Source organism: Nyctibius grandis, chromosome 31 (genome assembly GCF_013368605.1).
Source record: "Nyctibius grandis isolate bNycGra1 chromosome 31, bNycGra1.pri, whole genome shotgun sequence".
NCBI classification, from domain to species: Eukaryota; Metazoa; Chordata; class Aves; order Nyctibiiformes; family Nyctibiidae; genus Nyctibius; species Nyctibius grandis.
Genome location: NC_090688.1, coordinates 3170318 through 3192534, shown reverse-complemented (window position 1 = coordinate 3192534; position 22217 = coordinate 3170318). Strand labels below are relative to the sequence as shown.

Sequence of the window (22217 nt, the reverse complement as noted above, 5' to 3'; positions counted from 1 at the left end):
CGGTCCATGGTACGTGTTTAACCGCTCTTCCTTTGTTCTCTCCCACCAGAGGACCAGTTACCTCCCGGCTTCCCCAACATTGATATGGGGCCCCAGCTGAAGGTGGTGGAGAGGACACGAACAGCCACGATGCTGTGTGCGGCCAGTGGGAACCCAGACCCAGAGATCACTTGGTTTAAAGATTTCCTGCCTGTCGACCCCAGTGCGAGCAATGGGAGAATAAAACAACTGAGATCAGGTAAGGCCTCTGTGTGAGACTGGAGGAACTGAGACCTGGGTAGAGCCGTGAAGAGACTGCTCAGAAGTTTCTGAAGCAGAAGAGAGGGCTGATAGACATAGGCCCCATTGGTGTGGACTGGGACATTAACTTTACTTTGTTTTTTGGGACTCAATGTACTTACTCAGGGAGTGGTTGGAGTATTTTCCCCTCTAACCCATCCTCCTGGCCTTCCCTACTGCCTCGTTGGCATAAAGGGAATCACAGCAGGGGAGCTGGTTCCCATCCAGGGGAGACTGTAACTAGTTCTCTGGATAATGGTGCTTTTGCGGCTCAGGGAAAACTGAGGACTGGATGGGGGCTGAGGGTTTCCTCCTCAGTCCAAGAACTGGGTAAGGAAGAAAGAACCGCTACGGCAGACACAACTTTTTAGGCCACACACACCTGGCGTAGGGTCCACAGCTCAGGCAGCCTCTTACAGTCGAAACGTGATCCTGTTGGTGTAAATTGAGCCTCCCAAAGCTGATGTTGAAGAACAGCTCTTGCAGGATCTCTCCGGTATCAAGTCCCTGCAGTCATCGCTGGAGAGCAGTTGTGAGCGTTCTGGAGTGACCCCTTGGTGCCCATGGGGTGGATCTCCATGAACAGATGTACCCCAGCTCTGTGGCTCTTGTCAGTTTTCCATCTTTCCCCATCTGCTTGTCCATCTGTCTCTCTTGTTTGTTTTATGTTTGTTGTTTTGTGTGTGTGTGTCAACGTGACATCTCTTAATACTCACGTTTCAGGAGCTGTTTTTATACTTGTTAAATCTGCCAGTTCACTGTGTGAGAACGTGTGGATGTGTGCAAGGAGGGCACAGGTTTATTTATTTTTGACTACTACTGATGAAGCACTTCCATTGATAGGTGCAAAAATGAAACAAGCTTTGGAAGGTTTACCTTGCGACAAAAACTAACCCAAAAAATAATCCTTTTCATATACTGCTTGGACTGACTGCTTTGACCCAGCCTAGAGAAAACGTGTCGTGTGGTTGGACCTAGCATCACGTCAGCTACTCAGAACATTCCTTTGGCCAAGAGAGATGGAGCATTTTCCAGAGTCTTTTTTGGCCAAAGAACAGCATTGTTGTAGGCAAAGGGGAAGGAGAGGCTTCAGTGAAGCTCCGGACTTGCTCCGTTCATGAGACTTTTTACAAATGAGCCGGTCAAGCAGTGCTGGCTGTTCCTGCCCAGAGCTCTGCTGGCTCTGAAGAAATCAGTTCTGATACTGTAATGCTGGATCGGAACATCGGAGAGTGTCACCGCCTGGTTTTTCTCTTGCCCTGTTTGGCAAAGATCCTCCATAAAGATTTTTACTTCTGTGGGCCACCAGTGGAAAAGATTCAGTATAGTTCCAGGTCAGTGTAGCTTTTATACACCTACATAAATGCGTCCTTATTCAGTGAAGCAAACTTACAAGCAGATACTTAAACTGCTTTGTTGAATTAGAATGGCTTGTTGAATCCCACAAACACAGATGAGATTGACCTCCCTGTTTTATCATAACAGCTGAGGCAAATGCAAATTAAAAAAAATCACTCAGCATAAATAATGAGAGGTAAACTAGAATTATATCATGCTCTGTGACCGTGATCTGAAGTGTGAGTAATGCACAGGCAGATTATTTTGAATACATTTATCATCTTGCTAGAATGCCTTTATGCTCTTTAACTGGGGTTGATCTGGTGTTTTCCTTAAAGCCACCTGAGCACTGCATTTTTATTCCAGTGAATTGATTGGCCTCAGAGTGAACTATTGGCCTTTCTGATAAATCAGAAGATACCTGCTGAGAATTAATCTCATTTACAGCTGCTTTGAATTAGTAAACTGGTGAAACCCTGAGGCATCCCAGTTGTCCTTAGGGGTAGAAACCTGTTGCTTGTGTGAAAGGGGGGAGTGCAGATTCCTGGACAGTCAGGACTTCTCAGTTCCCCTAGTTCATCTTCTTGTATGGCCTTTCAAAACTTGCATGTTCTGTGATGCAAAGGGCTGTGAAAATGCAAAACATATTAACATTAGGGTCATATGTACTGTGTTAGTGTTTTAGTCGTTGGAAAGGAGTTTGTTTTAAGACCCAGCAGAGCAGATTCAAGTGTGTATTGGTGACCTGAGTGGGATGTGCAAGGCGATGCCTGTTTGGGCACTGATGGTGCGAGTGCTGCTAAAGTCAGAATTTAATATTATACATTTATCTTTCCAGAAAACAAACTTTGCTGCCAGAAGTGTGGCACTAGCACACATTAGGGCACTGGATGCTTCAGGACACTGCTAATGAGCTTCAGTGTCTTTCACCCCCAGGTCAGCAGTATGACTCCAGCCCAACTTCTTGGGGATTAACAATTACACCCAACCAGTGGGCGTTTGACAGGCCCTCTGTGAAGAGGAGTGCAGGGAGGAGGAGTGACCCTGGTCCTAAAGCACAACTTCATCGCTGCACTTTGTGCTAACAGGGTTAGAATAGAAGCCAGAGACTGTATTGTCTCTGAAGACTTACCTGTGCGTTGCTCCCTGATGGAGATGGGGACAGGCTGAGAGAGCAGCAGGACAGGACAGTCACCCAGATTCTGCCCTGGAGAAGAAGTTATCAGGATAGCAGCCATGCTGCTTTATTACAGAGGGTGTTAAGAACTGAATTTATATCAATGTACGAGTTAGTGGCAAACATGCAAATGAGCTCATTAAAAGGTACAAGTGAAATGTCATACAGGGAGCTCTGCAAAATTGGGTAGCTGTGTCCTGGTTTGGTTCTCATTTATGTTAAAACTGAATGTTTCGCTGGCGATATAAATGGACCTCTGAGACCATGGTCATTATATCCACATCATCCCAGGGACCCATTTCTGTTATGGGTCTTCAGTATAATTGAGAAACAGGTGATACATCATTAACCATAGTGGCTTTTCCCTATCCAGTATTTCTTCTTCTCCTCTCCATCTCCAGATAAACTTCCCAAGCAATTGGAAATCTTTTAGTGCTTGGAGGTTCTGACCGAACGAAAAACTGACTTGTCAGTGAAAGGAGAATGGGAAGAACCTCTGTCTAGGCTCCTGCTTTGACATACGTGAACATCCCAGCCTTAGAGACTCAGGTTGTCTAAGTGGTCTTGGTGGTGGAAGAGAAATGGATATTTCTGCTTAACCCCGATGCAAGCAGTCTCAGGGCATTTGAAACAGCAGCCAATGTCCTTTGCTCGGCCGTGCCACCTAGGGGGGATAGCGGGAGGCAGCCTGCAGCCTTCTGACATCATGGAAACACTAAAACCTTTTGTCTCTTGTGTGTGTCTTCTGTTTTCTAAATAACTGGCTATAACAAACTTATTTTTTTTCTTTTTTTTCCCCACTTTTTTTAACATTCAGAGACCTTTGGTAAGTTTGTTCAATTAAAAAAAAAAAATCAAACCAAAAAACCCCAAACCTGCTAATGTCCAGATTTCTAACCCTTGCCCTTTAAACTAATTCCTCTGTAACAGCTTCTTGAGAGGCATGCTATGCATTTCTTCTACTAACTCTTTCAGTAGGGATATTCTACCCTCTTAATGAATTTCTGCAGGGGTATTGCAGGCTACAAAAAGAATAATAATCATCCTAATTAATAGATCTGTATAAAGAGATAACAGCTAAATATGAACCTCCTAACATTGGATAGATATTTTTTTTTTTGTAACTTAGCAACAGTTGTCCTGGAATTCCCCAGTTACACAATAGCTTGTACCCTGGAACTGTGATAATTGTGTTCACACCTGCAGGAGGGCTTGGAGTTTCACATCTAACAGGGTTACGGGCGTTTTCAGAAGGGAGAGGTGGGGGTGCAGCATTTTCAAATTGAAGCTGTAAATCACAGGTCAGCGGCTATGGGAAAGGGTTGAGCAAAGGAAAAGCAGCCCCCCCCCGCCCCAGCCCTCCAGATCATCTCTGTCCCTTGAGAAGCCAGGAGCCTGTCTGCAGAACTCACGTCACATTTCCTCGGTGTGCCAAGTCCCCTTTTGTTAGGGGAGATGTAGCAATTGCAGCTGTCAGCCAGGATCCGGCATTTTAAAATTGCAGAAGACCCTTGATGATTGCTTGCTTGTTTAGAATAGCAGGCTCTCCCCAGCCCTCGGGAGAGGAGCACAGCACACACATGTCCTCACACGTGGCCTGACAGAAGGTGGGGATGTGTTTTCTGTCATTACCATGGCAATGGTGACTTTCCTCCTCTCCCTGTTTTCAAGGCTTGGAGAATCCGTAGGCAGCTTGCTGTGTGGGAAGTCAGAGGAAGGGATGGTAGAGGAGCAGATCCCATCCTCTGTGACAGGGGGGAACACCTGCACGTGGCAGTTCTGCCTGGCACCATCGTGGTCCTTTATAATCCAGAGGCGAGTCCTTTAAGCTGCCTTTTGCCTCTGCTGCTAAACACTGGGCTGGCCATCTGGGTTCATGCAGCCCCAAAATTTGCCCTAAATGGGCAGATTTACAGATCCTGGGAGGCTGTGGGAAGCAATATGAATAGTTTGTACGTGGCATCTCAAAACTAGCTTTTCGCTCAGAAAGTCAGCATCCAGGTGAGTTCTTCCTCTGTTAGTTTTCCTGCAAAGCCTGTTCCCATGTTCTGCCCTGGACACTGGTTAGCCTCGTGCATCTGCTCATGCACTGGTAGGACACCAGGGAAGCCAGCTATTGCACTCAGGTTCCTCTCCCCCACTCCTTATGAAATCTTACAGGACCTGTCAGGGTTCTTCAGAATAATTAATTTATTTCAAATCCCCTTCTAGCACCATCCTGCTGCCCCTATATTGAACATGAAGCTGGTTAGATGTGAAACTCCAATAGTGAAAATCTACCATCTGTGTCCCTGCCGCCACTCAAAACTGCTGTTCTTGCCTTGCGAATACTCGATCTCATTTTGATCCAAATTCTGTCCCCTCCATCCCTGGTGTGGAGCATCTTGCAAAACATGTTTTGCTCCTCACCTCTGTGTCCCGTGTGCCAGAGTTAGAACTGGAAGGACCAAGGTGGCATTGCTTGGCTTATCTCGCTCTCCAAGAGCACTGTCTCCAAGACAGTCTGTCTCCAAGAGCTGCTGACAACCGATTTCCAGGGGCAACGCTGATGCTTAGAGGGAACAGGGAAAAACCAACCTACAATGACACAAGAAGGTAACGGCTGCTGTTGCATCTGTGCTTACATAGCTCTAACTTCCAGCGTGTTCCTCCTGTAGAGTGAACCTTTGCAGGAAATTGCCAGGCTTAGCCAAGGCCAAAGAGGCTTTATAGCAGTGGGTGATGTTGGGGCCTCTTCCCCTCCTCTACCCTCTTCCCATTAGCCCTGGTCCAGATTTGTGCCACAGATGGCAGATTTTCACTCCAGTTTTGAGACAGAAGGATGTTTCAGAGGCTGTTTTTATTTCCACTGAACTGAATTATAACCCTTTGCTGCTTAGTTTCTCTCTCGCTCGCTTTTTAAAACCTTCCTGCCGTCTCCTGTGTGGAGATCTGCCCAAGTACATGCTCCCCCCACCTCTTTCTCTTTCAAGCGCTGTCTCTCCAACCTTTGTCCTGATAGCTAACCAGCCTGCTTTATTAACCTTAGCTAGTTCCTAACCCTAACTAGATGCTAACTTTTCTCTAGCAAATAACCTAACCTCTTAACTAGAAGCTGAGTATAACTAGAATCTAATATCCTAACACTACAATACCTCTCTTCCCTCATCTCCTTTGAAAAATAAAGGTGAACTGTAATCAGTGTCTGATACTTTTACCTTCTATCCTGAAAATGGAGGATTGAACCGCAGCACAAGAAGGGTGAGCAGGGCTGAAGGATAAGGAGGGAAGGGGGTTTCTGGTGTTTAAGGCAGAAGATTGGCACGCAGGAGGCTTCAACTCCTGTTCTCGCCTCTGCCACAGACTTCCCTCTGTGACCTTGGGCAAGTTGCTTCACCTCTACCCTGGTTTTCCTATCTGTAAAGTGGGGGCAATAATGCTACTGTACCTCACTGGGGGAGAGGAGAGAGTGTAAGGCTGATATTTATCATGGAAGTGCTGTACAAGCCCTGGCTGGGAGGTGCTGCGTTGTTGCTATCGCAGAGAAGCTCCTGCGTTTCTCCCCAGCAAGAGGCAATACTTGCAATTGCGGAATCTGCCCTGTTCTCAGGATAGGGGTAAAACCCAACCAACTAAACCCCCTTCTTTGATAAGCTGTGTGACAAGTTTGAATGCCACTGTGAGCAAAAGGACCTGCCATGTTTTCAAAGGAAGATGGTTGCAACCTCAGGAGCTCAAACGGGGGGACAGTGATTTTGGCACTGACTGTGGCATGGTTCACCAGCCACAACGTCGCTTCCTCTCATCTGGGAGACCTGCATAGGCAGAAGACTCAGGTTAGGCACTAGAGACAACTGGGGAGGGGGGGTTGAATAAAAATAACCCAAGGGAGATGCAGTCAATGGGCAAGTGTAGCAGGACTCCTCTCTCTGTACAACCCCTCTCCTGCGCTGGCGTTAGGGAGGCTCCCAGCGCAGGAGCGTGAGGTAGCCTTCTCGCTTGCCCAGTAGCATGGCCTTCGTTAGTGCAGAGCATCTGGCTTCAGTCTCTGTGCTGAGCCACTGAAGGGTAACTGAAGGTCCTGATAAGGACACGCGTTGAATTCCTCGCACAACCGTGCCAATAACTACAGTTTGGATCTGGGAATTTGCTAGCAAAGGTGGGATCAAACCTGCAGCTCTTAATGTGATGCAAGGTACCTGGATGTCCCTTCCCCTGCCTGGGCTAACGCGGCCATAACGCCGACCCTTTTCACCAGGAGGGGTGAGGATAAAGGCAGGTTCACCATATGTTCTGCAAGTAACAAACAGTAACGTTAGCTGAGAGCTTGGAGACACTCTTTGCATTCTTAGCAAGAAAATGGAGCCAGTCTTAAGACTTTCAAAGCGAGTGCAGTGGAGGCTCTGTAAACAGCCAGCTGAATTGGACTGCTTTAAAAAGGGCATCCCCACCTGAAGTGCCCCGAACCCTCTTCACTCTGCTCCTATAATTTAAGGTGAGGTAGAGCAGGAAGTTTCCTACTGGGAACTGTCTTCCTTGACTCAGGTCCTTTTCCCACGGGCAGTCCCGGTGTTTGGGGTTTTACGGTCTTTTCACTTATTTTCTTTGTTTTCTTTGCAGAAGGTACACCGATCCGAGGTAAGACACCCCCAGCTCACTCACTCACCCACTCTCCAAACACTTCTCTCCACTCAGTTCCTGTTTCATTGACCTGTGCTCAATACAGATTCTCATTGTTGTTGTTATGTTTTCTTGTCCTGCTTCACCTCTGGATATTTCTTTTTTATACTTGTCTTTATTTTATATATGGTTATAATGTCCTTTTTTGTTTGCTGGGTGCACTTGGTAATACTGGTACTGGTATTCTAATAACATCTCAGGCTGTGCTGCCTCAGATTTATGGCAGAGTTTTAAGAGCTAATATTTCCAGGACTGTGAAGGACTGAAGTTTATCTTGAGCATTAAATGCTAGCAAAGCTTGGTAAATACTGAGGGCCTCCTCTTGGTTGGTGCAAAGTGCTCCTGAGCCGCTGATGGTGGTGAAAGTTTTCCAATCCTTTGCTCAGTCAGATCTTCAGCACTTACCATCTCAGCGTACTCATTTGTTTGCCTTCAGAGCCTTCTTCCCCTTCCTCCCCACACTCTTACCCTTAGGTTTCTCTGGGAAAGATACCTGTGGTAAGTAGCTTCTGCACTGTCTCTTTAATGGAGCCAAAAAATACTAGACCTCAAGCTGTTATTGAAAGTCAGCAGGAATTGGGTGTGCACCCCTTGGAAGACCCTGATTTGATTTTTATCTACACTGGCAAATTTAAAAGCCTATAATTCTCTGCTGGTAAAAGCAACGGGAGGTGCTGTAGGTGAGATTTACTTCTTCACACATCATCTGTATTGGCTCCTGACAAGTGCCGAAAACTCCTTGACCTCTCTACAGTATAATTTCCACTGCTGCATTCACCAGCAAAGCTGCAGTGGTCGAGATGAAAGGGGTGAGTCCTAATTCCCCTGCCGAAGCTGCCTGCCTGCAGTCCTTGGTTCTGGTCCTGCTCTGCAACGTGGCTTCGTCTCCCCGTGTGTACGCTCAGACAAGCAATGCTCATGAGCCGCACGAAAAATTTGTCAGGAACCAGTGGAAGCAACCCACAGATTTGTCCAAATTAGCAGAAATTTCTAGAAAAACTCACTGACCAGCTCTCACCAAAGTGGAGCTTTCCGATGACAGAGCCTGCTCGAGCCGTAACTCAGTATGAAATATGCTCAGCTGGTGTCTCAGTGTGAAGCTTCAGTCTGTTTGGTTTCTAACTCCTGTTACGCTGAAATACGCACAGATTCTTTTGAAATTAATTTAGTTTGGTTTAGTGGCTTGGATGGGGATTTTTTTTGGTTTTTAATTCCGTCTGTTCTGCCTTTGGGAGCTACCAGGCACAGTGGATGCTGGCGGGAGTCACACTATCACACCCCATCCCTCTCATAAGTCCTCTCACAGCCTCACGTCTTCCCACGCAGCATCCTTTTTCACCCGTGCACACACAGAGGAACACGAGCTCCGTGTCCTCCTCATGTGAACACATTGGTTTTTCCTTCCTAAAGAGGCTGTATCTGCAATCAACAATGATATCATTTGCACTTATGGTTTTATCAATAATGTTATGCTGAGCTGGAATTGTTTGGTTTTCATATTTTTATTTCCAGAGATGAGAGTTAAGAGTCTTACCACATGTGAGCTCTGTCCATATCTGTAGTATAATCATGTACTCCTAATACATAAAACATTTGATAGCCTGTTGAATTATTTATGTAGTATGTATTTTAACTGGAGTTTTGCAGGGATGAAGCCTTCTGAGGTAAATGAGGCAATTTTCTTCCATGTAGTTACATGCTGCATATCTCTGCATGTTTGCTTACAGGATTGTTTAGTCTGGGCCCTGGGTGTATTCTTGTAGGCTTCAATAATGTACAGATTTAAGAAAAAACTTAATCCTTTTGGCCCAGTTGGTGTAAACCACGCAGGCAATTTTGAAATTCCAGTGCAGTGTTTACAGGGTGTTCCCTGGGGCATAGTCACTATCAGTAGGGTGCTTTTCACACCGACTCTTATCTCTGGTCGGCTTCTTGGGAATCAGGTATTCAGGCACAAAACAAAGGGGTGATAAAAATGCTCCAGGGATCCTAGGCAGTGGGTGACAAAGCCTTTCACTTTTATGGTCACTGCTTCAAATTGAGCAGTGGAGCATCAACTGCCTTCTGATGGATTTCTGGGGATCACAGTAATATGGATTATTGAAGTTGATTTCCCGAGGTCTGGTGCAGAATGCCCGCATTGCCGGAGCCACAGAAGTTGGTACTTTTGCTGATCATTTCAGTATGGAGAGTAACACTGCGTACAGAGGGGGGTATTAAATTTTCTCTTCCTGTTGGGTGTGTGTCCAACCGTAACGCTGAGCACAGACAGTAGCTGGTATCGGCAGAGGGGTCGGTACTTCCAGAGCTCGTAGCCCCAGACCCCCAGGCAGCGTCCCAGGGTGTATTAGCCCAAGGGGAGGAGAAAGCAAAACCGGGATGCTATTGCTCTCTATTGCTGTCTCCTAAAAACAAAACAAAATGGTGATAATGGTGTCTTTGCTGCGGTCTTCTTCTCTCCTCCCAGGTGGCCTGCAGATCGAGAGCAGCGAGGAGACAGACCAGGGGAAGTACGAATGCGTCGCCAGCAACAGCGCCGGAGTGCGCTACTCCTCCCCTGCTAACCTTTACGTGAGAGGTAGGGAGCGCACCGGCTCACCACACTGGCAGCCATCTCCCTCCCCAGGGCCTTCCTTTGTCCCCAGCTGGTTGATTCGCTCCTGTCCGTGAGGGCAGGGGAAGCACTGCTGTTGGATCCTCACAGTGCGCTGCTGAGCTTGCAGGGAGGTCCTGGTGCACCCTGACCTCCTCACCATCGCTGGTGGCTCCAGCTACCATGCCAGAGTTGCAGAGCAGCAATACGAGGCTGTGTCACCCACAGTGAAGTTGAGTGTGACCCAAAATAGCGTGCCCAAGCATCAGCCCGCAGAGCCCAACGGGGAATGAACAGCTTTGGCTGCAAAGAGGCCGTAATCCCCTTTTGTCCCAAAGGATCCCTGCTCTCTGGAGGTGGGAAGGTTTCAGTTCTGCTGGTGTGGGTGTGAGAGGAGGGGAGGACCCTCTCAGCCCCCTCCACTGAGCTCTTTGTCCCTCGGATCTTAGCAGATAGCAACAGGAGAGGGCATTCTCACTTCTCGCCTAAGTCCCAGCTGGTTTTCCCTTTGCCAGCAGTAATTTGTTGCTGGTTCCTTGGGCATGAACGCTGGCTGTGGGCACAGACTCACAGAGAGCTGGAGACGGCCAGCAGACATCTCTGCCGCAGTGACAGGTTCCTTCACCCATGTAGGGAACAGATGACAGGGGGATTGGCTTCTGCTTGATGCCCCCTCGATGTTCTCACACCCAGGAGGGCACTAGCCTTTCTGCTTTCTTTGTTATCTTATTTTAATCTCTCTGACCTGTAATATATTGTGTGTAGCTTTGGTTTAATATCTTTCCACAGCAAAACCCTTTTGGTAATGAGAGAGCAGGGCTGGTCCTTATGGCTTTTTTTTTAAAAAAAAAAAAAAAAAAAAAATACCATTGGGAGGAAAAAAGAAAAGTTGCATCCCAGAAACTGTTCCCATTTCCATCCCATCGACAGAGGAAGCGCCTCCCACCTACACTCACGTTAACTCTGCAGTCAAATGCAGAGCCATGCTCCTGTGTGCACTCCTCTCTCTCTCTCTTTCTCTCTCTCTCGTGTCTCACGCTCACTAAATCACATGCACATGGAGAGAAGGCTTTTAATAATTTAATGTTTCCAAGCTAAATTTTTAAATAGCCTTTTGTGGCCAGCTGGAAAATTGCGTTTGAAATTTGCCCTATCGCCTGGGCCCCGAAATTCTTCTTTTGGGAATGTCAATCCGGATCTGATACTAATTCAGGGCTAAATCCTTCGTGGACTGCTTAGCTGGAATGTTTTGGGTTATTTTAAAAAAAAAAAAAAAGAAAAAGAAACAGGAAAAAAATGTGGGGATTTTTCATTATTCTTTTATTGATAAATTTCCTCTACCTTTCTGGCCACTCGGAAACTACCGAGGAGACAAAGGTTGTAAGCATGGAGTTGCTTGTCTCCGCACCTGGATGAGGTCGGCTCCAGGTGGATAGCCCTCTTTCTATCCCGGTTAGCCCGTGTGTACCTGGGCCTGCCTGGAAAACAAAGCCAGCAGTAGCCGGCCGAGAGAGTGCACAAAACACCGCGTAAGCAAGCTCGGCCTGTGGTTTGGGTGTTTTTCATGCTGTTTAATTCCTTGTTTCTTGTGTGTTAATATCGTGGAAAGGTAACAAATTTCTGAAATGGATTTGCTTTGGTGGGAGGGCAAGTTCATGCACATTTTTCTTCCTGTTTTTTTGTTTTAAAAGAGTCTCGAACACTCTTGTGTTTCCAATTGACTTGTTTCTCCCATAACATGCTTGTCTCTATAGAAACACCTGGGATAGGAGTTGTAAGTTTTAACATTGCAAGGAAATGTTTTGGTTTTCTTTTGCTTTTCTTTTCTTCTTCTAATTATTTCTTTTTTTCCTTATTCAGTCCCATTGTGGAGTTAGTGCAAGCAGGGCCGGGTGTGGGGGCTGGTGGGAGCACGGGCTGGGGGAGCAGATTTCCAGCTTGGGATCTCCTCTGTATCAGATCTTCTCGGCCTGGTACAGGGTCCGCTCCCCCTCTCTAAAAAGCAGATGGGCTTAAAGCAGTGAGAACTCCTTTCTGGGGTCGGCACCTCCGTCGGGTGCTGATTCTGAATCAGGATTGCTCACGGCCTGACCTCTGTGCAGAGCGTGGTTGTTCTTGACCAAAAGGTGCCTCGCTGGATGGGAGGGGGAAAGGCAGGAAGGCAGGAAAGAGGGTCATTACTATCTTCATTTTTTTTTCCTTTCTTTTTATTTTGGTTAAGAGAAAAAAAGAAAAAACAATCAATTTGCAGCTGACAGCCTTGAGAAGGCCTTTTTTTACTCTCTCTGTGTTTCCCCTATTTTTCTCTTCTCCTCATGTCATTGTGTTCCGCATCAAACCCCCTTAACATCCCTCAGAGCTACGAGAAGGTTGGTGTGGTTTTTTTCTTTTTTACTTTCTTTACCCACATTTTTACATTCTTAAGAGAAAAAAAAATGAAAAAAAAATTTAAAAAAAAAAGAGAAAAAGCAAGAAATCTTTAAGATGAGCGAGACCCGCCCGTTCCCGGGTCTCGCAGAGATGAGTTGAGTTGCATTGTGGGCCTCTCTATGCATCCTTTGGTAATGTTGCTGAGTTCTTGCACTTTTTTGTCGTCATGGTTACCTTGCCGTTTGGACATTGGGCCTGATGCATGATAGGAGAATGTAACAATCTTCTTTGCATGCCAGTTTTTAAATTAATTATTAATTATTTTTTTCTATAAATATGTATAGTTTGGGTTTTTTTTACAATTCTGGTTCATTTGAAGTGGATTTACTTTCTAAATTTTCCGTTCTGTTGGGTTTTTTGCTTTCTCTTGATTTCCTGTTTCAGTTTTGATTGGTTATGCTGTGCTGTAGTTTATTCCAAACGCATTGTGAGAAGCCAGTGTTCCTGCCCACCCGGTGGTAACTGAACTCCTCAATCCCTCCAGGAGGAAAGGAGTCACACAGCTCTAACGCCTGTCCATGGAAGCCCTGCTATTTGGGACAAGCCTTTGTTTTTTGGGGGGAGGGAGGGATCTGGGAAGTGGAAAAGATGGTAAGAAGCCAGGGTGTCATTCCAAGAGTTAGAACAGACCCTGGGTCACGTTATTACGTATTTCTTGGAGGTGTGGCTCTTGTTCCACATCCTGCACACAAAGGAAACCCCTGATCCCTGCTCTGAAGGGCTTCCCCAGCGATGCAGAACTCCCTCCCTGGTAACTGGCCATTTCCCTCCAGTGGTACCTGAGTCGCTCGGACGGGAGCTAAGCCGCCGTCAGCCCCGGATGGGTAAGGACAGAAAGCTTCCTGCTGAATCCCACGCAGTTGTCTCTCCTTGAGCACCCCTGAGTGCACGGAGAGCCCCATCATCAGGCAGTGCCTTGGCTCATCAGACCTAGGCAGTCCCTTGTAGGAGGGTGATGCCTTGTCCTTGCAGTGTGGGAAGCGAAGGGCAGCCAGCCAGCCGCCTTCTGCACGAGGGCAGCTGGATCTCGTGGCTCGGCCTCTCCCCATTTACCCTCTTTTTTCGCTGTCGTTGAACCATTATTGCCTGGCTACAGGCACCTTGAAAACCAGCCAGGTCTAGAGAAGGTAGAGCCCTCTTTTCTAAAGGAGCGTGGAAAGAGAAATTCAGCAGTGGTAGACACTGAAAGAGGCTGCTGGGACACATCTGGCAGCTGCATCTCTATTGTAGACAGCAAGAAATCTGACAAGTTACATTCTAGCTGAAAATGCCTCTTTTCCCTCTTCTCATCTCCCTGTTTATCCCCATTAAGCTTCTGTTGCCTCCCGTGTGTGCATCCTGAGTGGGTGAGCCACATGGGACGGTAAGCAGGTGGGGTTTTTGGTGTGTTAGTTGTACCATTGGTGCTTGGTGCTTTTGCCCTTTGCAGAATTGAATGCCCTTCCTTTCCCTGTTTATGCATTTCCCTCTTCCCATCAGTCCTCACTACTCAATAATTACCAAAGGAGTGGCTTTCCTAGTGTACAGGTATTAAAGCTGTGTGATTTTTGAGAAATCCAGTGCAGTATTGACACAGTATCTGTCTCTCTCTTTCTCTATCTCTCTCTTTCTCTCTGTCTGTCCTTCTCTTTTTCTGAAAATGCTGAGATTTCAGTGCTTGGACCCTCAGTGCTGGTATTCTCCCCTCCCCCTTTCAAGTCTCCCCTCCTCTCCCCTTAGATACCAGGGTACCACTCCGAAATGCTGCACTGTTGATAATGTCTTTCTGGAGCGGCCAGCTGTGGCTCTTCTAACTTTGATGCCAACAATAGCCAAAAGACATCCCCCAGCCCCAATGCTCTGTTTAAAGGAAAAAAAAAAGCTTGTTCTATTTAAAAAGAGCAAGAGAGAAGGAATAGTAATTGAAATAAGATTTTCCCATCCCACCTCCCTCCTGCCTAGGACTAAAAGGTGATAATCACTACTAATTACAGGATTTTCCTTCATGAATAGGAGTTTGAGTTTCAGGATTTAGGTGCAATTAAAAAGGGATTTATACACCATTGGTTTTTATTTGTTTATTTTATCTTTTATAAAGTATTTCTAACATGTCCAAACTGCATTGCTGCTGCTAGAATCTCTTGTGATCTGAGAAGGTTTTAAGATTAAATTGTTCCTTAAGAGCCAATTAAAATAATAATAATAATATCAACAACAATAAACTAAAGCTAAATTGGATATAGTCATGATAGGCTGGAATGGCACTGGGTGAGGAAATAGAGACTTGATACCTGGATAAAAGAGCTCATGTGGTTTGCTAGAAGTTATGGGCATGGTCTTGAAATTATTGGTTAAGGGTTTGCTTTATGTGTTATTACAGATCAGATCATGCCATGGTCCAAAATAACAGTCTGCTAATGGGGAATTGTCAAGGTCAAACGCAGAAGTATCTTTATGGAGACCCGCAAAAGCAGATCAGAAGTAGGTGAGATGAGTTCTGCCACCAGCCTAGGGTGTATGAACGTTCCTAGCCTGAGCCAGTTGTCCAGAGTTCACCTATAGTCAGTGGAAAGACAGACACAGTCCTAGCAGGCAAGTCAGCACACCTCAGGATGGGGACGCTGATTTTTATGGGAGCTACGCAACTCACCTGGCTTTCAAAAGTCTCATTGGGTGCTTCTCTGTATCCCCAGGGACACACATACTGTCAGACTTCTGGCCCACAGTGACTGCAGGAAAGGACAGGTTCAAAGTCAGTGTATCAAGAGACGTCTGCTCGGTGGTGGTGGCTGAGTGCTTCGTGCCTCTCCTTGCCCAGCGACAGGGACTTGCTTAGCCCAGGGGAGGCTGGTGTGAGAGCCTGGCAGTCCCCGTAGCTCATCAGACGGCACGTGTCTGGGTACAGCTCCCATGCAGAGAGCTGCGTGGCCTTCCTTCAGCTGGGGTGGAAGGGAAACGTTTTTGGCCTTTTTAGGAGGCTTTGAATCTTGCCCAAAGGGGCTGAGGTGCTTGCTGCACTTTGGTGGATAAAACTAGGTTGAATCGCTCTTACCTGACGGTATTTCTCCCCAAGTGTCGGTGAATCGACACGTGCAGGTCCAGGCTTTGCCCCAGAGGCAGCACATATCTGCTTGTCCAGGATCTATGGCCACCGCTGCCTTGAAACGGAGCTCTTTGTAGCGCTCCTCCTAATTGCGAAAGCTTCAGACTTCCACCTCGATTGTTTTGTTTTTATCCAAAAAAAAATTGCTCGATTGCTTTGTTTTTATCCATTTTTTATTCCTTTTGGCTCAAGGCAGAGCCCTGTATGGAAGGACTGAGCGTCTCTGCGTGCTCTTCCATACGACAAAGGGAAAGCAAGAACGAGCAGTGCCCGGTGGAGCTGCGTGGGCTGTGCTTCAGCAACCTCTGAGTACGCAGAGCTGCTGTCGTCAGTACAGGATGAATTGTCATGGTTGAATTTACCAGAATTAAAATTTTTCCCCTATTTCACACAGCGGTGGCCCGTCAGGAGTTACAAAAGGTAGCAGTTGTGGTGCTGCGGGGATAATCCTTTCCCCCCCCCGCTTTGCTCGAGCTTCTTGTTGCTGTGCTCTTTTCAAGCCTCGGGAGTTTTTAAATGGTTCAGCAGGCGTTTCAAACAGCACGAGGCACTCGCTGTGCCTGCTTAGGCCTTGCCTCTGCTGCTGCGGGAGTCAAGTACGGTGCTTAGTCACCCCGAGTCGGGTTCTGCAGCCCAGGTTCTGCTGAGAACGTTTCGAATCTCTTTCAAGGCTCTCTGGAAAATGTCAACTCATTGAGAGACCGAAGATGAAAACAAGCCAGGGCTAAACACGTAATAGCAGAACTAGTTTAAATCAGTTAAAATAAAAACCATAGAAAAAAGAAAAACCACAGAAATAGCGTGCCTAGGACCTCAGGAAATAAAGCTTCAAAATATATTAAAATGTGCCTAATTTAACAAATAATTTAGCCTGTAGCCTGCTCCTGGGTTAAGTTTGGCTCCTGTGTAATTTGACCATCAAACCAGAGCTGCTGGTTGCTCGGCCCGTCCCTCAGCAGACAAGTGGATTTGTTGCTAAGCTTTTCGCTTTCAAGGCCATTTAGAGGTTAGGAGGAAATAAATTCACTTGCACTGTAGATTTAACAAATAGCTGCAAGGTCAGAGCAATCATTGATATTTTAAAATGTAGGTATTTTCATCCCTATTTAGACTAGCATTGATAAATTCTTTAATGGAAGAGGAGGGAGGCAGAACCACTGCTGGTTTGTACAGCTGCCCCCTTAGTGCCGTTTTCCAGGCGCTGGAGTTTCGGGAGGGCGAGTTCTGGGACAATTTTGAAGCGTTACGTTAGCACTGCCATGGGTGGGGGAGCGCCCTGTCCGTGTTTGGGGTGTCCTCAGCTCTGAAATTCTAGTTCAAAACCAACCAAAGCAAACAAACAAATTTTGCTGTGTTTCTGCAGAAGGATTTCTCAAGGGTATCAGGAAATGGAAATGGATACAAAAAGCCACCCCCCCAAAAAAAAAAAAACAAAACAAAACAAATCAAAACTCTCTCTATATGTATATATATGTATATCTCTCTATAGAGGGCACTTTGCAGGAACACTGTGCTGTACTGATCTCGAAATCTCTGCCTGCCTGTGTCTCTTACACCTTTTGCATCGCTGTTCTCTTTGTTTTAGGGGAAAAAATTAGATTACACCTTGTCAAATTAAAATAACAAAAATAAAATAGTAAAGTCTGTGTTTAATATTACAGAGCTGCTTGAAAAACAATTGGAATCAGATTATTTTATATTCAAACGGAAAAAAAAAAAGAATTACAAAAGACCAGAGATGTTCAGCCAGCCTGTCACTCAACTAATGTGTTTTTTAAAGTGGAAAAGTAACAATGATTGGGAAGGTGATGGATTTCCTCCAGACCAAATCCAAGCCTTGGTCTCATTCTTTTATTTATCTACCTATTTACTTATTTGTTTTTATTTACCGTGAAGGAAATTAGGAAGGAGATGGGCATGAGGAGGGAAGTGTCTCGTCCTCTGGAGGGACGGAGGTCGGAAATCCAAACCCCAACAGCGTCTCGCCCCAGTGGAATGAACTCGCAATTGGACTGGGAGAGGGAGCAGGCAGAGGCGGCTGCACGGACAGCGCAGGGGCAGGGACCGACCACCTTTTGGGAGGGGAGGACAGGTGTAATCTAAGCTTCACTAATAACGTAGAGGCTGCACATTATTTTGGCACCCTTTCCCCTACCCCCTCCTCATTTTGGAGCAAGACGGAATGACTCCTGTCTCACCAAAATGGCCAATAATGTCCGCCTTCTCACCTCATTCGGAGCAGCAGCTTGCTGAGTGTCAAAATGTTTAGTACCATTTGGTTTTGTTTGGTGCTTTCAACCAGTCACTTCACTTTCTTTTGTTTCCTTTTTTCAGTTAATTTCTTCTTTAAGATATAAAATATGTTAATCTTTTAGTTGGTTTAATGTGAATCGGGGTTTGAAGTGACGGGTTCTTGTCTAGTACGTTCTCCTTTCCCCACCTCGCTCCTCCTCCAACATTTTCCTCCCTGAGCTAATCTGGAAGGGGCTTAAAAATTGGAACCGGTGGGTTTCCTCAGCACAAACTGGTTGGTTGGTCCTCAGATTTCTCTCACTAGCAGCGTCCTGGGAACACATTTTAAGGATGGATTCTGGTGTTGCAAAAGTCAACCCTGGATCTGCCAGTGTCTCTTCCGATCAGGTCTGTAAAATCTGTCCCTTTCAAAAACATCTCTCACCTTGTGGACCCCAGCTCTCTTTTTTAACTGAGTGGTGGTGGTGGGGAACCTTAACGATGTCGACTGGTACCTTCTCGTTGGAAAAAATAATGCACCGAAAATGCCACTCACAGAACACAAACTGGGTTAACCTCTGCATCCGTGAGCAGCAACAAAACCAATTGGCTTTACAAGGGTGTGAGAAATTAATGTTAACCAGAACGTGGGGTGCAGATTTGCCTGTGTGAAACAGTTATCCAACAGACAATATTAAACAGACTCATAACTAACTGCACTTAAGAAATCTTTCTGTGCCTCAGAAATGGCTTCTGTGCATTGAAATAATTTGACTTGCATCACAAATGTCCAGCTCTGGCTCTGAAATCTGGTTCTATCAGTGACAAGCTGTATCCTCGTTTGAAAAAAAGCTCCTTGAGAGTTTTTTGGCCGTTGAAAATGTGTGTTTGTGTGTGCCTGCTTGTGTGTGTATATCGGGAGATGTTGCACATGCACATGGAGCATGCACGTACGTGTACGCATGCAAGGTCGGCTTCGTAAAACAGGTCTGACAAAGCTGTCATGGAAACCAAACATCCCTGAAACTCAGGGAAGGTGCTGCTTGAAACCAGAAATTGGTAAAAGTATTAGATAAGTATCTATAAAGTAGAGCCCTGACTGCCCCATCCCAACTTTTCCTTTCCAGAGAGGGTACTTCTTTTCTTTCCGGTCCTTTCAGTGTGTTGGATAGGAAAATGGAAGGAATCTCTTCACCGCATTTTTTACATGTAAAATTTCACTCTTTCAGCTTCTGTGTGTGAAACCCAGCTGGACCCAGAGCCCAAATTGTTCTTGATTCGATCTCTAGCTGCACTTCAAGCTTTCTTCAAGCTCTCCTCCTCCTAGGCCCTGACCTAAATCTGACCCAGAGATCCTCAGCTTGACAAATCCCATGTCAGCACCCAAATCAGAGTGGTATAGCAATTAAAACCAACATGATGGTTGTTGGTATGAGCCCTGTAAGTTTTTCCTGTGACAGTAAATGCGGTTGTCACAGCCCTGAGCCGTAGCAGGGGTGTATCTAGGGACTCTCTGAGGTCTCCGACATTTAACGTTGGAGTTATTTTCACATCCTAGACTGGTGTGTGGATGTTTGTATATTTGTGCACACACAGCAGTGTGTGGCTTTTTTGAAACCAGGATGCACAAAAGTGCTGCTGCCTGTTTTGGTCCAGCATTAGCCTGATCCAAATTCTAACCCCGGTCCAAACTCCCCCTTTCCGCAGAGCGCGTGTTGCTCTGTGCTGCCATCCAGACGTGCTGGGGGCTTCCCGTGTGTTAAGTGTGACAAATGCCATTAAAACAGCCAAAAAGTGATGCTGCCCTGAGACCCCACGAAGCTGACCTGAGCCCCTGGGTGCTGCGAGGAGGGTGGGGAGAAGCTGGGCAGTTGTTTGTGAGCGTGCTCTGCCCCAAGCTTGTGTTTTGTGAGTGGCTCTGCCCCAAACCCCCAGACAGCAGCAGTCTGTTCCCTTCAGACTCCGATTCTCAGCACTCCACCATACATCAAATGATGCTTTTCAGTTATTAAATTCTGGTTTGTTCTTCCTTTTTATTTTTTCTTTTCTCTTTCAGTTTGGTTTGATTTCTTTGTGATTAACCTCGGTTGGAATTAATTGTCTTGTTCTGTTTCCATGACAACTCAGTGTTTGCATCCCACCTGCCGGTGTTTGTTGCTGTTGATGCTGTTTGCTGACCGGATCTTGTCCGGCATATGTCTCCCCATTTCTCCTCACCTCTTCCCACCTTGCCTCCCCTCTCCAGAAGGTTACATATCAGCCCCTCCTCAAAAGAGTCATCCCCACCCCAGATCTGTCTGCATGTTGACCCCACTTGTTTCTTCTCAAGTTCTCTCCATCTTGTCTCAGATTGTGACCGGTGTGGTCTTCGTATGGCTCCATTTTCTGAAACGCAGTAACTCCTGAAGCAGACAGTGGAAAGAAGGATGGAGCAGGCAGCAGGGACGTGCCCTCATGTCTAGGGCTAAAAGTCTTCCATAGCGGTGTGACAGGAGGGAGAAAGGAGCAGGTTGCCTGGTCCCTTGAGCCGGTGCTGGTGCCTGAGGTTGTGCACGTGCCGCGGTACTCTCCTTGCACCTTTCTCTGAGCAGAAAGTCATCTGCTAGTGTTAGTGTCCAGGTTAGTTTGCAGTCTGTCCCTCCGCACTCCAGCCCTTTCCCCAGCTACGCTGGAGGTGAGGCCATGCTGCGCGTTCTCTTTGCAAATCCGTGTGTGCAGGAATTCTCCTCTGATGTCTCTGAGCTCCTAATGCCGCAAATCTGGAAGTCTTCTCTTCCTTGCCTCTCAGTACTCGTTCCTGGGCACTGGTAACCGTGCAGAAAAGGATCTGATAGCACGATGGGAAGAGCACACCCTTCTATGAAGACATCTCCTTGTCACCTTGCAGGAGGAGGCAGAGGCTGTATTTGGCTTTTGTTCAGCAAAGCCCCACTAAATGGAAAACAGCCTCTACCTCTCCTCGCAGCACCCTTCCTATCTGAAAAGATCTGTAATGTTGAGCGGCAGCCAGGGAAGCAGGCTGGAAGAGAAATACTAGAAAAACCCAAGACAGCAGTTCTGGGGGACATCTGAAGGTGCTAGGACTTGGGAAGAGCCATGGCAGGCTAAGCTCGGATCTCCTTTACGTTGCTTTTGCATGGATGCAGTTGCCGCTGATGTTTTAGAGGTGGTTCAGAGAGGTTACCTGGGAATAGGACAGCAGGGACAGATATTTTTCATCCCCCAGCACACCTCCCTCTCCCACCCCCTCGCTCACCCTGCCTGAGGGGAGTTTTTACTGCATGGCTGTCCCTGAAGCTGGAGGAACCCCACGCTCCTTTTCCCCTTAGGCTGCTGCTGTGCCTGCAGCTTCTCGCGCTCTGTATCCTTTGGTCTTTGCTTGCGGGATGAGACCTTGCCCTCAGCTCCCTCCTTAAGGCCTCTTCGATCCACTTACGTTTCTCCTGTGTCCGTTCTCCTGCTTTCACCCCTAAGGAAGAGCACCCACCTCGCCAGCCAGCCCAGTTAGTTCAGAAAATGGAGCCAAGGAAACCGCACCGTCCCCTTTGCGTCCATGTTCTTACTGTGTAAGGTCTGGAAGCTGCATCCACCTCTCTGCTAAGGAGATGCACAGAACATGTCACTGTTTTCTCAACGTTCAAGTTTCATTACCTTGTTTTTCTTATTAATTCTATTCTATTTATTATTCCGCCAGGGCTGAGATGTGACAATGTGAGCCACCACATTGGGTCACATCAGCTAGAAAAAGTATGCAGCATTAAAGTGGGTTTCCCCCTCCCCTCCCTCTCTTTCTCTCTCTTCTTTCTCCCTTCCCCTCCTTGTTCTCCTTCTCCTTGTCTTCCTTTCTTCCTCTGTCACTCTCTTTCTATTCAGTATCCATGTGGGCATTTGCTAGCCGCCCAGAAATTATATTTCTCTGCATTTTCCTCTCTCTTTCTATCTTTTTTTCTCTCTCTTTTTTACCTATTTTGCATGATGTTTGTGACTCTGAGAGCTGCATCTATCGATGGAACCGTGTCAGATCTTAAAGAGGCTTCGTTAGGGTTTCTATACCCGAAAACCACAAAAATTTCATTAGAGTTTCTCATCTTTCCCACCCTCCTCGCTCCAGGGGGACTGCTTCCCCCTGGACCGTTCTCACACGCAGACACTAACGAAATTCTGTCCCGCTCCGGGGACTCCCTCTCCTCCCTTTTTAAAATATTTTTGCCTCTTTACTTTTCAAGTGGTGTCTCTCTGGCCTTTGGGGCTGTGATACTTCTCTCTTTGTTGAATTCTTTGGGTCCAACAAGGCAAAATCTTGAGAAGTTCCCATCTCCATCCCAGCCCTTCTCCTCGCCACCACCCCACCGCTGCGGCATCCCCGGGGCGCGGAGCGGCCGGTGGGAGAGGACCCCTCGCTGGGGGAGGCACCGGCACCGTGTCGG

General features: G+C 46.8%; 1 protein-coding gene across 9 annotated transcripts in view; it reads left to right on the top strand.

The window, feature by feature from the left end:
- PTPRS (protein tyrosine phosphatase receptor type S) overlaps window positions 1-22217 on the top strand; it is a 156024-nt gene that overhangs the window by 85451 nt on the left and 48356 nt on the right. For all 9 annotated transcript variants that reach the window (XM_068420469.1, XM_068420467.1, XM_068420468.1 and 6 more), the window contains exons 5-6: window positions 50-238; window positions 9921-10031. In XM_068420469.1, coding sequence (XP_068276570.1) covers window positions 50-238; window positions 9921-10031 — 300 coding nt within the window. The remainder of the gene's footprint in view (window positions 1-49; window positions 239-9920; window positions 10032-22217) is intronic.